This window comes from Rhinatrema bivittatum, chromosome 9 (assembly GCF_901001135.1).
Source record: "Rhinatrema bivittatum chromosome 9, aRhiBiv1.1, whole genome shotgun sequence".
NCBI classification, from domain to species: domain Eukaryota; kingdom Metazoa; phylum Chordata; class Amphibia; order Gymnophiona; family Rhinatrematidae; genus Rhinatrema; species Rhinatrema bivittatum.
The window spans coordinates 113,307,384-113,320,721 of NC_042623.1; the positions used below are offsets into that span (position 1 = coordinate 113,307,384).

Sequence of the window (13,338 nt, forward strand, 5' to 3'; positions counted from 1 at the left end):
CTACGGAATATCAAATTCCTTAGAAGAAATAAATAAATAATGACGAATCACTAAGAGTATTTATTTATTTATTTAGGTTCCATTTCTTAAATTACCTTGCAAGGCATATTTACTTCCATCCTACCAATGGGTATATAGGCAATATAAGAGACAGCCATTCAATCTTATGGAGTGACATTCAGCATTATTATAGATTACTGTTATATACTACATGGCTAACTCTCTCCTTTACATTAGACTTCTGGTCAACAGGATGTAACAAACTGGCTAGCTGAAGCTTCCAATAAGCAGTTATGTAGAAAATTTTATCTATATTAAATGTGTCTGTCTTCCACTACCCTTCTGTTTATTGTAAATCTTTTGTTGGGCTTTTCTCTGATGGTGCAGTGTGATAACATTGTGACCAAAAAAATTAAGGCAGGAAGCATTGATATATTATTGTATTAAGTTGTTATGCACTTGTATTTATTTGTTTTTGTACTTTATGTTATTGCTTTACTGCTTATCATCCTGCTACACCAGTCCAGATGAGTACTTTTTCTCCCCCTACTAGATGGGCACAGAGAACACACCTTTTTCTATGGCATCACTGGTCATTATCATGGTACAGCTCCAGCAAAAAGCGAGTATTCTCTGTCTCCAGCAGATGGCAGGACATACTCATCTGGCACAGTAGGAACTTGACTGCCAGGCTTCTGCCTTTGCCCTGCATGGTGGAGAATTTTTGGAAAGTTCTGATTGTCAGCCTTTTCTGCTTTATTGAAGGTGAACTGTGGCCTGGCTTCTGATGCTTCTCAATTAAGCAAGCCCTGTGTAAGAGGGTTTGGTAGAGCTTAGAAGATGGAAGCTTGTTTGTGGCTTAGGAGGAACTTCTGTTTGAAGTTTTCTTCCCTCTCTTCCTTCCTCCCAGTTCTCCTGCTGGCTTATTAAAGCTTAAAAATGTTGCGCCGGAGGTGGCCCCTTGGGCCGAGGTGGAGTTGACGTAACCCGTAGGTAGGGACCTACGGGTCCCCACCGTTGGCAAGCAGAGTGGGCTGATAGACAGAAGCCACTGGAGCTTCATCTATACCAGCCCTTGTTCCCTGCAGGTTGAGCCTTTGGGTGCCAGGGCCAGCAGGACTTAGGTGGGCCTCTGTGTGTAGTCAAAGAAATCGGTTCAGCCCAGAGACAGATGTACCCAGATGTACCAGACTGTACCCAGATGGTACAGTCTTACTCTGGTCAGGGTAGTGTCCTGTAAACTCGAGCACCAATGGAACGGAGGCAGAAAGGGGGGCGCTCGAGCAAGAGCAGGCTGAAGCCTGAATAAACCACGTCCATGGAGTAAGCCGGAGAGGCGTCGAGGAACAGGCTTGAGTAAGGGCTGGTGGCAATCCGGAGGCAGTGGCAAGCAAGGCTGAGGTATGATCACGGAGATAGTCAAGCGTAGTCAGTCAAAGCAGAAAGCCTGGGTCTGGAGATAGGCAACAGCGTGATCAGGCGAAGCAGAGGTCTGGGTCAGGAGATATTCAATAGTGTGGTCAGGCAAAGCAGAGGTCGGGCTTGGAGAGAGTCAATGGCGTGGTCAGGCGAAACAGAGTCAAAGTCCTTGTAGGCAAATGGAGGTATGGAGCAAGGCAGGAACAAGGAGACAGGAACCAGGAACAGACGAGGAACAGGAACACAAGGATGAGACGAATCTCGAAGAGGCAACGAGTATTCAACCAGCCAGGAGACCTGTTGCAGAGGCGATGCCAGGGAGCGGAGCCTGCACTTAAATACTGTAGCTGTGTTGATGTCATCATCCGGGGCCGCGGCTAGGTTCCCACCGCGGTCCCTACTTAAACATCAATGATGCACATGCGCCTAGGGAGGGGTGTGCCGCCGAGTAGCAGCGTCTCTCTGTGGGCCACGCGGAGAGGCCCGACGAGAAGTGGTGGCCGAACCAGGAATGCCAGGGACTGAGGCAGGGCCGCGGGCACCGGGGGAGGCCCGAGGACGGAGCTGACGGCCCACTGCTGCCAGTGAGGAGGAACCAGGAGCTGGAGTCACTGTAGAAAGGTGAGGGGACCGTGCTGCGTATCTGCTGCGGACGGACGCGTAACAAAAAAAAGATAAAATAAAATGAAGGACATTTTATTTATATGCCACCTATGCCTAAGCTCTAAGTGGCCTACAAGAGATCTGCTGCTTCTTCTGAAACAAGCAACTGAAGGAGGGTAAGCCTCCATTGGAGGGGGGCAGTATATTTGAGCCAGAGTAGGAGTGAGCTTATCAGCCATCAGTCTCTTTCTCATCTTTGGGCCTGCAGTATTTCTGCACACTGAAATGGAGTCTAGTCAGCGGAGTTTTTATGAGCCAGCACAGTGAGTCTTCAGAGGCCCCCAGAGTCTGACAGCATAAGTTCGATAATGCTTATCATCAGACCCTCGGATCTGGATGTAGTAGCAGTTGCATCAGCACTGGTATCTATTTCAATTGTCTCCTCAAAGGCAGCCATTTTGATGGGAATGACTGACATTTTATAGGTGTCCCACAGATTATTCCTGTCAGTTTTTCCTCCCAAGCTGAGTTCTTGCATGTTTGGGGGAGGGGGCCTGTGATGTTCTCGCACAAGGGGGAAACTTGTGCTGAAGTTTGCCAGACCCCTGCCCTCTTTCTCCAGAAAATTTCTTCCCAAACTGTTTGGTTTTCTTTGGCATTTTATAACAGGCCTTGTGTGTTTACAGAAGCTTCGTAAAGCTGGGGGGCCTACAGCCTATTTATCCACAATGGTATCTGAAGTATGGGAATCTGTAGGTCGAATACCCCCTTTTTTCTCTCCTGTAGGATTAATGTGGATGTAGTCAGAGGAAGGACAGGTGGCATCAGAGTGTGAGAATCTGTCTTCCGCCTATTTATCAAAAAAATTCTCTCATATATCAGGTGATCATAAGAACATAAGAAATTCCCATACTGGGTCCATTGCTCCTACCATGTCCATTGCTCCTACCAGTTCATTGCTTCTACCATGTGACAGGGGCCGACCAATGGCACCGGTAGCCCCTGTGACATAGTAAGGGCAAAGGCTATCGGCGCCATTTTGATTACTGCCAGCCGACGGCCCGAGTGCAGGAGATCGCTCCCGGACCCCCGCTGGACCACCAGGGACTTTTGGCAAGTCTTGGGGGGTTCAGGAGGGTGGGGGGTTGTAGTTAATTAAATTTAAAGGGTTGGGATGGGGAATGGAGACAAAAAAACCCATTTTATGCCCTCTCCTATTTTGCTCCATAAGATGCACAGACGCCCGGAAACAGAGCTGGTTTAGCACACAATTTTTTTTTTTTTAATTTTCCCGCTCTGAATCCTAGGTGCGTCTTATGGAGCAAAAAATATAGTAATTTTTCCATTGCTTTGAAATGTTATTGTATTATGTTGTTATATTCTTATATACTTAAATTTATGATATTGTTGTAAGCCAATCTGGGTCCTTCAGAGGAGGGCAACATTAAATAAAAAATGCAATGTGATGGATGGTACATGTTTACTATAGTAATCATGCTATTTTTATGACTTCACCATCTGAATCTTTTCTGCCTTCCTCTAGAATATGAAAGTTGGACAGCAAAACATCTGAAAATACCCATTTCTGCCCATGTCCTATATATACTCTTAAGATACGATGCAATCTGGCACCAATAAGTAAAGCCAAATTCTGAGCAATTTCACAGCCTAAAATGGGATTTCTTTTCTATGGATCATCATACAAATAATCAAAATGATTACAGTAAGTAAATATATAGGTCTAAGGTCCTGTCACTGCAGTTATTTTTAAGTGTTATTAGATAAAACTATCCTATAAAATATAGTAGTAACATTCTCCCAGATGAGTTCCCTAAATGGAAATTGTATATTAAAAAAATTCTTGTGAATTCAATAAAAATATATGAACTCCAAAAAGAAAGACTACATAGGTCTCTTCTTCAAATGATGTGGTCTTGAAAGCTTATCTTTGGATTAGTCTTACATTGGTTAAATAAATAAACAAACAATCATAACCTACAAACAATCCAGATGCTGGGCTTGATGGACCCTCAGTCTGATCCTGTATGGCAACTTCTTATATTCTCAGATTTCTACAGGACCAGTAACAGCTACTAAAACTCTGCACTAAATCCAAGTCAGATATCTAAAACATTAATTTAGGCCTACGGCTTTCTAGAATACTGGGTTCAATCCCCATTGTACTATTGCTATTCTAATAAGATCTAGTCATACCTACTCAGTGTATTTGATCTGGAAATTATTTATTTTTAATTTTTATATACCGATGTTCCTGTATAATATACATATCGCACCGGTTTACAAGGAACTAAAACTGTTGCCTCGTGGGCAGTTTACATTGAAACACATAACAGAAAATAACTTAGCAATAAATAACTTAAATTACAGAGAACAGACGCAAAACTGATTAAACTGCAATATAGAACTATTAAGAGACATATGAACAGAAGGAGAAGGGGATCAGGGTCTATAATGTAATCGTATTCCTCGGATCTTAGTTTTCCAGGGATGTTTGGGTCCTAAGTGACTAATTCTGTCCTAAGTGACTGAGTTATGTTTTTTGCCTTCTGAGAGGTCAGCAAATGTATATAACAGCTTAGCTACTTTTATTTTTAAACTGATGGAGGTTTTTAGTTTTTACTTACTGTGAAGAACAGCACTGGTACTGTGAGTATTACTGCAATGATAACAGCCAAGCGTACGGTCAGAATGAGCACATCTTTTCTATCCTGGTATGTGTGGAGCAGCTCTGACTGGACATTGCCTACAGACAGAACCAATCAGGTCAGCAAACAGGCAATACATGCAGCTCCTCCTAATAAGCACATTTCATTCAGTTTATGAAGAGCTAAACTGATTCCATTACTGGAGAGCAATCCAAAAAGCTCTCCTCTCGTGTTCACAAAACAAAAAGACTGCAGCCACTGGAATGCTTCAGGAATGAAGAAAATACTCCCAGGCAGATTGGGAAAGTGCAGTAAGAATGGCAGTGCCATTCATAGGGAAAAAACAATGCAGGAATTTGGTTTAATTGTATTTATGGATATAAGCAATGGGTGAAAAGAAAAATGAACAACCAAGTGCTATGCTTGACCATAAAATACCAAAGATAACATGATGAGACTAGTGAGTAATTTCTGAAGCATGCCCCAGACTGGTGTTAATATTGGACTCAGACCAGAACTTTTTACTGGGCCATCTCTGCTTCTTTTACATAGACACAGGCACCTCAGTTTGCTTATCTGAGCTGCTATGGCACTTTTCCAATGCCTTTTGTAGAAATATGGGCAATATCCACAGAAAAAGACCATACATGTTCTATACAGTCTCCAATTATCCCTATTTAGTCCAATACTGCAGATACCACATGGCCAATGGCTTCACCCTTACTTCCTCATTACTAAAAATCTATGCTTGTCCTATATTTTCTAGAATTTTGATACCAATTTTCTCCTCACTTCCTCCACTGAGACTGTTCCATAAGATCTTTATTCTAGAGAATGCTAGAAGTAAAGGCAAAGTGGCACCCACCTACAGTTTAGAAAATAATTTTGACTAGCAAGTATAAATTACTTAAATAAGAGGCTTTTGAAAATCACAACAGGCCAGGTGAGTGTACCTAAGATGCCTGCATCTAATGGTTTCTACAAAAAGATTAGTTGCTCTCCATTAATTATATATTTTCATTTGCAGATTTTGTCTGATTTTAGAGAATACATAGGAAAATTGGTTCTTACCTGCTAATTTTCGTTCCTGTAATACCACAGATCATTCCAGACAAGTGGTTTTGCATCCCTACCAGCAGATGGAGGCAGAGAACAAAAACTCTGAGGCACTGCTACATATCCGAGTTCGCCACCTGCAGTCCCTCAGTATTGACCTGCACCCAAGCCAAAGATTAGTCCCTAAACCCTTTCCAGAGCGAATTGGCAACTTGGGGTTGGACCCCCCTGAACTGAAGCCTCTCATTCTTCCAGAGAACAAAACAGTGTGCTAACTGCCCCCCCCTCGCCTTGGTCCTCACCTTACACCCGCCCCTCATCTCTTACCCCCCCTGAACGGCCTCAACTGCCACAATTCACCGCCATCACCCCCTCAACGACTCTCCCCCCCTCCTAATCTTCAAACCCTCATATCCACAGGCACCAAGTAGTTCTTCCCCATCCTCCCCCTCCCACCATAATCTCACACCCCATTCCCACCCTCAAACACTACTCCTCCACATATCCTGTCCTTCAGCCTATTAGCTTTTGGGAACAATACAGATCTCTGCTCCCCATCATGATCTCCCCCCTTACTCAACTAATTGGCCTCACCACCTTCACGATCCTTCTCCTAAACGCGCAATCCATCGTCAAAAAACCATCTTACTCAATGACATCCTCATTGACAATAGTCCAGACATCTGCGCCATCACAGAGTCCTGGTTAAAGGATTCCGACTCGATCCTACTAAACCAGCTCCTGACTGACCTGTATAACATCTTCTCCATCCCCAGATGCAAAAAAAAAAAAAAAGAGGTGGATGCCTCCTCCTTGCCGCCAAAAAGAAGTTTAATCTAACCCTGCAATCAATCCCACCCCCCCACAAACTGGAAATCGCATTATTTAAATCAACCACCCTACAAATCTGCCTAATATATGCACCCCCGGCCTCCTCAAAAACCCCTCCCCCCTGATTGAATACATTACCAAATACCTAGACTTAAACACGCCCACCATCATCTTTGGTGATCTTAATCTCCATGTTGATACCACACCCTTATCATCATCCTGCGACTCCCTTATGGCATCCCTTAATGCCCTAGGCCTCGAGCACATAATCTCCAACCCCCCATACCCTTGACCTTATCTTCACCAACCACCTGATTCAATTTGACCCCCCCCCCCTCCTGCAATCCCATCTCCTGGTCCGACCATTTCCGCATTGATACCACCTGCTCCATCAAAAGCACTCCCACTCACCCTACCACCAAAAAAAAACATTCACTTCTGCAAACCATGCAAAACAGATAACCTCATCACCGCCCTCTCCTGCAAGCTCAGCAAACTAGACCTTACCGACGCGGATTCCGCCCTTTCCTTGTGGTCTCAAATCACCAACAACGTTGCCAATAAGGTCTGCCCTACTAAATCTTGTTTAATCAACCCTGCCAACATCAAAAAGAAACCTTGATACACCCCTGAGCTTAAAACCCTAAAAAACAACCTCAGGAAACTAGAAAAACAATGGCGCAAAGACAAATCCCCTGCCCTACAGTCAAAATTCCGATCCTACCTCCACACCTACCGAGAAGCCATTGACAAAGCAAACAGGGACTTCTATGCCCTGCGAATTCACCAACATCAATTCAATGCCCGGGCTCTCTTTAAGTTTGTATCCACCCTAACCAAACCCACCCTCGCCCCCCCCCCCCCCTCCCGACACTGATGACGCAGTCAGATGCGAGGAATTCGCCTTATACTTCCACAACAAAATAGAAAAAAAATCTTGGCTCGCTTCCCCCACTCCCCATCGCTCACAAACACCCCTATAACAAACTTCACCACCTCCACGTCTTCGCCCACCACACCCCAAACACCACCACAGTTCTAAATTCATTTGAGACCACCACACCTTTAGAGATAGAATCCATCCTCAAGAAGATCAACCCTGCAATGCACTCTGCAGATACCATCTCCACCAAATCACTTCTCTCGATTCCCAACATCATCTCCCACCCCATATCCAACATCATCAACTGCTCCATATCACATGGCACTATCCCCAACCAACTTAAACAAGCCATAATAAAACCTATCTTAAAAAAAACCCTCCCTTGACCCAACTAATCCTGCCAACTATCGCCCAATCTCCAACCTTCCCTTTATTTAAAAAATCTTAGAAAAAACATTCAATCGGCAGCTCACTGACTTTCTAAATGATAATCAAATCCTTTTCCCTTCACAATACGGATTCCGCAGGCACCACAGCACTGAAACCCTCTGTTTCCCTGTCCGACCATATTCTGAAATCTCTTGACAAAGGCCAAGCATACATCCTAGCCCTCCTTGACATCTTCGCTGCATTCGACATGGTCAACCACTATATCTTATGAGATCGGCATATCCGGCTCCTCCTTCCGATGGCTTCAATAATATCTAACTAACAGGCAATTCAGAGTAAAAATTGGACAATGTGAATCCAAACCAATTAGCCTGACGCAAGGTGTACCTCAAGGTTCCTCACTATCCTCTACCCTCTTCAATATATTCCTCCTTCCCCTCTGCCACCTCCTATCCAAACTTGGTCTTCCGCACTTCATCTATGCGGACGACGTCCAGATCCTCATACCTATAACAAACACCCAGTGCCATGAAAACCTGGGAATCTGCCCTCACCACCATCAATACCCTGCTATCAAACAATTACCTTGCACTCAACACCTCAAAAACTGAACTCCTTCTCATCTCGCCTCTTAACAACAACATCAACCTACTCCCACCCAATACCCCCCCCCACCACCACCTTTTCCCAAAACGTCCGTAGCCTAGGAGTCACACTGGACAACCACTTCAACCTAAAAAAGTTCATAAACGCCACACTAAAAGACGGCTTCTTCAAGCTCCAAACGCTAAAAAAACTGAAACCTCTCCTACATCTTAACGATTTTCGCACAGTCCTCCAAGCCATCATCTTAACAGCAACATCTGTTAAGAGACTTTACAATATAATGTAAATATTTAATCCTTAACTGCTCAGTTATCATGCTCTAATTCTTTCTCACAGTCAGACTAACCTTGTTGTAATGTAACTTTATGACCTCTTTGCACTTGTTTAATGTTCTGTTTTTTGATTCACACCCCCTGTTATCTGTAAACCAGCATGATGTGATTTTTAATCACGAATGCCGGTATAGAAAAACTCTAAATAAATAAATAAATAAATAAATCCTATCCAAACTCGATTACCCCTGTCCTCAAACATCTGCATTGGCTGCCTATCCCATTTCGTATAATATTCAAATCACTCACCATCATCCACAAATCCCTCCACAACCAAGACATGTGTTGGTTCAATGAGCACCTCTGCTTCCACACCACTAACAGACTGACCAGAAAGCAATACCTTGCAACGCTGCACACTCCCTCACCCAAGCTCACTAAACTGGTGACCACCAGAGAACGTGCCCTCTCCCTCGCAAGGCCTACTCTCTGGAACAATATGCCCCTCAGCCTCCGCCAGGAACCGTGTCCAAGAAAATTCAATCTCAAGACATGGCTTTTTAAAGCATTCACCTGAACCTTGCAACCAATTCTTCCACCCCCCAGTGTTCGCATCCCATCCGTCCACCGAAAATTTACCTCTGCCAATTTCTCCCTCCTAATTTTAGCTTAGAACATTTACCTCTTGAATTCTCCCCCCCCCCCCGAAAACCCCCCTTACCATGTTAATACCTACCCTTGCTGTCTCCCTCTAAATCCTTCCTGTTACTGCCACTTTTCCCTGCGTTCCTTGTTAAGCCCCCAATATTTTCCTCTTGAACGTTTAACAACCATTACATTTTCCCCTTAAAAACCCCCTTATGACTCTGTTAATTTCTCCCCTTTACTCTGTTAACTGATACAATTGCACCCCTTATGATTCTGCTAATATCTCCACACTCTCATGATCTGGTAAAGCATTGCTATTACCGCCATCTCTTTTCTGTACATATTTCCATTGTTAATCAGTTCCTGTTATTATATGTGTTGGCTGTGTAAAGCCTATTGCTATATATTATTTCCCTTATGTGTTCCTTGTAAAGCTTGTTGCTGCATTTTGTTACTTGTAAACCGAGGTGATGTTCCGAACGTGCCACGGTATATAAAAATAAATAAATAAATAAATAAATAAATAAATTTACAATCTGCAAAAATCTTTGAAATATGGTTGACTAACTATCAGGAAATTCAGTCTTTTGGCAGCAAATGGGATTAGTCTCTGGACTGATCTGTGGTATTACAGGAACGAAAATTAGCAGGTAAGAACCAATTTTCCTCTCTTGTTCATACCCAGATCAGTCCAGACAAGTGGGATGTACTCAAGCACCCCTACTCTGTGCAGGAACCCGAAAGACCCGTTCTTAATACATTTTCACCAAAAGTTGCATCATCCTGTGCCCGAACATCCAACTGGTAATGTTTGGTGAAAGTATGATGTGAAGACCACACCACGGTCCTATATATCTATCTCTTGGGGAGACACCAACTAACGCTCCATCCAAGAGGCAGCCTGCACTCTAGTCGAATGAGCCTTGAGGCCCATTGGAATTTCGTGATCCTGACAAATAAAGGCCGAGCAAATGGTCTCTTTCAGCCATCGAGAAATCATAGCCTTAGAAGCTTTCTCTCCTTCGCTCCACCAAACACAAAGAGATGATCCAACCGCTGAAAGCTATTAGTGACCTTCAATCAGTGCGATGTGTATCCAGAAGATGAAGCTCTCTATCCTGCGGAGACCATCTAGACTGCTCCAGAAAAGCTCAACTATCTGATTCACAGGGAAAGACGATACCGCTTTTGGCAAAAAGGAGGGAACCGTACACAATGTCACCCTGTCATCCACAATACACAAAAAAAGATCCTGACAAGACAGCGCCTGAAACTCGGAAATCCGCCTGGCAGAACATATGGCAACCAGAAAAACTGACTTCAACATCAAGTCCTTCAAAGAAGCTCAGCTTAAAGGCTCAAAAGGCACCCCACAGAGAATCCGCAAAACTAAGTTAAGGTTTCAATACGGACACACCTTCTGAACCAGAGGCCGCAAATGCTTACCCCCTTCAGGAAGCGAACTACATCAGGATGAGAGGCCAAAGACCTTCCCTGCAATTTGCCCCTAAGACAACCCAAGGCCAAAACCTGAACGCAGAGCGAACTATAGGCTAGGCCCTTGGCCAAGCCCTGTTGCAGAAAGGACAAAATGCGAGAGACTCCCACCGACAGAGGGTCCAGCCTTTGTTGAAGACCACCAGGACTCAAACACCTGCTAAATCCTGACATACACCATAGACGCAGAAGGCCTCTTAGCCTGGAACACAGTGGAGATTACTGATTCCGAATATCCCTTCAGGCACAACCACCGCCTTTCAAAAGCCAAGCTGTGAGACAAAAGCAATCCTCCTGATCCAAATATATGGGTCCTTGTTGCAACAATCCTGGCAGGTGAGCCAACTGAAGAGGCCTGGCTATCGCCAGATACACCAGATCCATGAACCATGGTCGTTGCGGCCACTTTGGCACCACCAACACTATTCCTGGATGCATATCTATGCACTGCAAACTCGACTGATGACTGGCCAAGGAGGAAATACATACAAAATAACCCTGGTTGTCCACGGGCACGCCAGAGCATCCAGCCCTACCAAACCAGACTCCCTTCTGCGACTGAAAAATCTTGCCGTCTTTGCATTGGCCCGTGTCACCATGAGGTCCAACTGAGGAACACCCCATCTGGCACAAACGTGTTTCCAGGCTTCCAGGGACAGTTCCCACTCCCCAGGATCTAGCTGTTGCCTGCTGAGGAAGTCCGCCTGCATGTTGTCCACTCCTACAACATGTGATGTCGCAATCCCCTCGAGATGGTGCGCTGCCCACACAAACTACAGCTGCATCTCCCGAGCTACAGTGTGACTTTGTCCATCCTTGGCAGTTGATATATGCCATCGTAGTCGCATTGTCTGAGAATACTTGAACCATCCGCTCCCTTGATCAAGGGCAGGAACACTTCCAGGGCCCTGTCCACTGCCCTCGTCTCCAGGCGATTGATTGACCAGGACGCCTCTGCCACTGACCAAAGATCCTGGGCAGAATGCCCTAGGTACACTGCCCCACAGTCCTTGAGGCTGGCATATGTGGTCACTACCGCCCAGTCCGGGGCCTCTAGGTCCACTCTTTTTTCCAGGTGGTGCCTCGAGAGCCACCACGAAAGATGGACCTGGATTCTCCTAGAAGAGGTAATGGCAGCTGATACTTCTCCAATAATGGATTCCACCTGGACAAAAGCGCCTTTTGCAATGGACACTTGTGAGCAAAGGCCCATGGAACCAAATCTAATGTCAAGGCCATGGAACCCAGCACCTATAAGTAGTCCCAGACCTTTGGTACTGACAGGCGCAACAGATGCATCACCTGCGCTTGCAACCTCAACAACCTGTCCGCTGTCAGAAACACTCTGCCTTTCTGGGAATCAAAGAGGGCTCCCAGATATTCCAATGACTGAGACAGAGCCAGGTGACTCTTTGCTACATTGATCACCCAACCCAGAGAACTCAGGGTGTTCATCAATCGAAGAACGGACCGACCGCATTCGTCCATCTTAGTCCGAATAAGCCAATCATCCAGATATGGATGTACTAGGATCCCTTTCTCGCCTCAAGGCTGCCCCCAATACCACCATCACCTTTGTGATGGTTTGAGGAGCCATAGCCAACCTGAAAGGGAGGGCTCGATACTGGAAGTTCTGACCCAGCACCATAAACCACAGAAACTTCTGATGATTCTTTCAAATCGGAATATGGAGGTAAGCTTTGGTCAGGTCCAAGGGCGCCAGGAACTCTCCTTTGTGGACCGCCGCTATCACTACATGTCTCCATGCAAAAACGTGTAACCCACAAGGCTACATTTACCTTTTGCAAATCCAGAAAGGGCCCTCCTTCTTGGGAACCACGAAATAAATACTTCCCCTGACCTTGCTCACCCAGAGGGACTGGAACTATCATGTCCAATCTTAGTAACCTCTGCAGAATCCCTCCTGCTTCGCGACGAGCAGTAGGACTCCAGAAAGGCCTCCCTGATTGGACGCAAAAGTTCTAAGGCATAACCATCTCTTACTCTTCCAGAACCCACTGGTCCAGGATAATCTTGACCCACTCCTCATGAAAGAGGACAATTTGCCCCCTACCGCTTCCACTGAGGAGTGGGTGAGCCTGGCTTCATTGTGAGGATTTTCCTGTTCCGGTCTCTTGATCGGCCCCTGTAGGACCTGCGGGAACCCCGAAAGGACTACTGACATCTCAAAGACTGTTTCAGCCCTGAAGCAGAGGCCCCCTTGCCGGAACAAAACCTCAGCAAATCCCGAAAGTGGAACTGAGCCTTCTTATTGCTCTTCTTATCCACCAGCAAGTGGTTGCCTTTGGATTCCCCTAAAGACTTCATCAACTGATCCAGATCCTCGCCAAACAGAAGCTTTCCTTTAAAAGGAAGATTACACAGCTGGGACTTGGACCACATGTCCACCGACCAAATTGCGCAACCACAAAAGCCTGCATGCAGCCACTACAGAGACCATGCTCCT

General features: G+C 45.3%; 1 protein-coding gene across 1 annotated transcript in view; it reads right to left on the bottom strand.

Annotated features, from left to right (window-relative positions):
* The window catches only part of SLC38A1 (solute carrier family 38 member 1), a 141,019-nt gene that overhangs the window by 2,627 nt on the left and 125,054 nt on the right, over nucleotides 1-13,338 (bottom strand). The window contains exon 13 of the mRNA XM_029616920.1: nucleotides 4,668-4,786. Coding sequence (XP_029472780.1) covers nucleotides 4,668-4,786 — 119 coding nt within the window. The remainder of the gene's footprint in view (nucleotides 1-4,667; nucleotides 4,787-13,338) is intronic.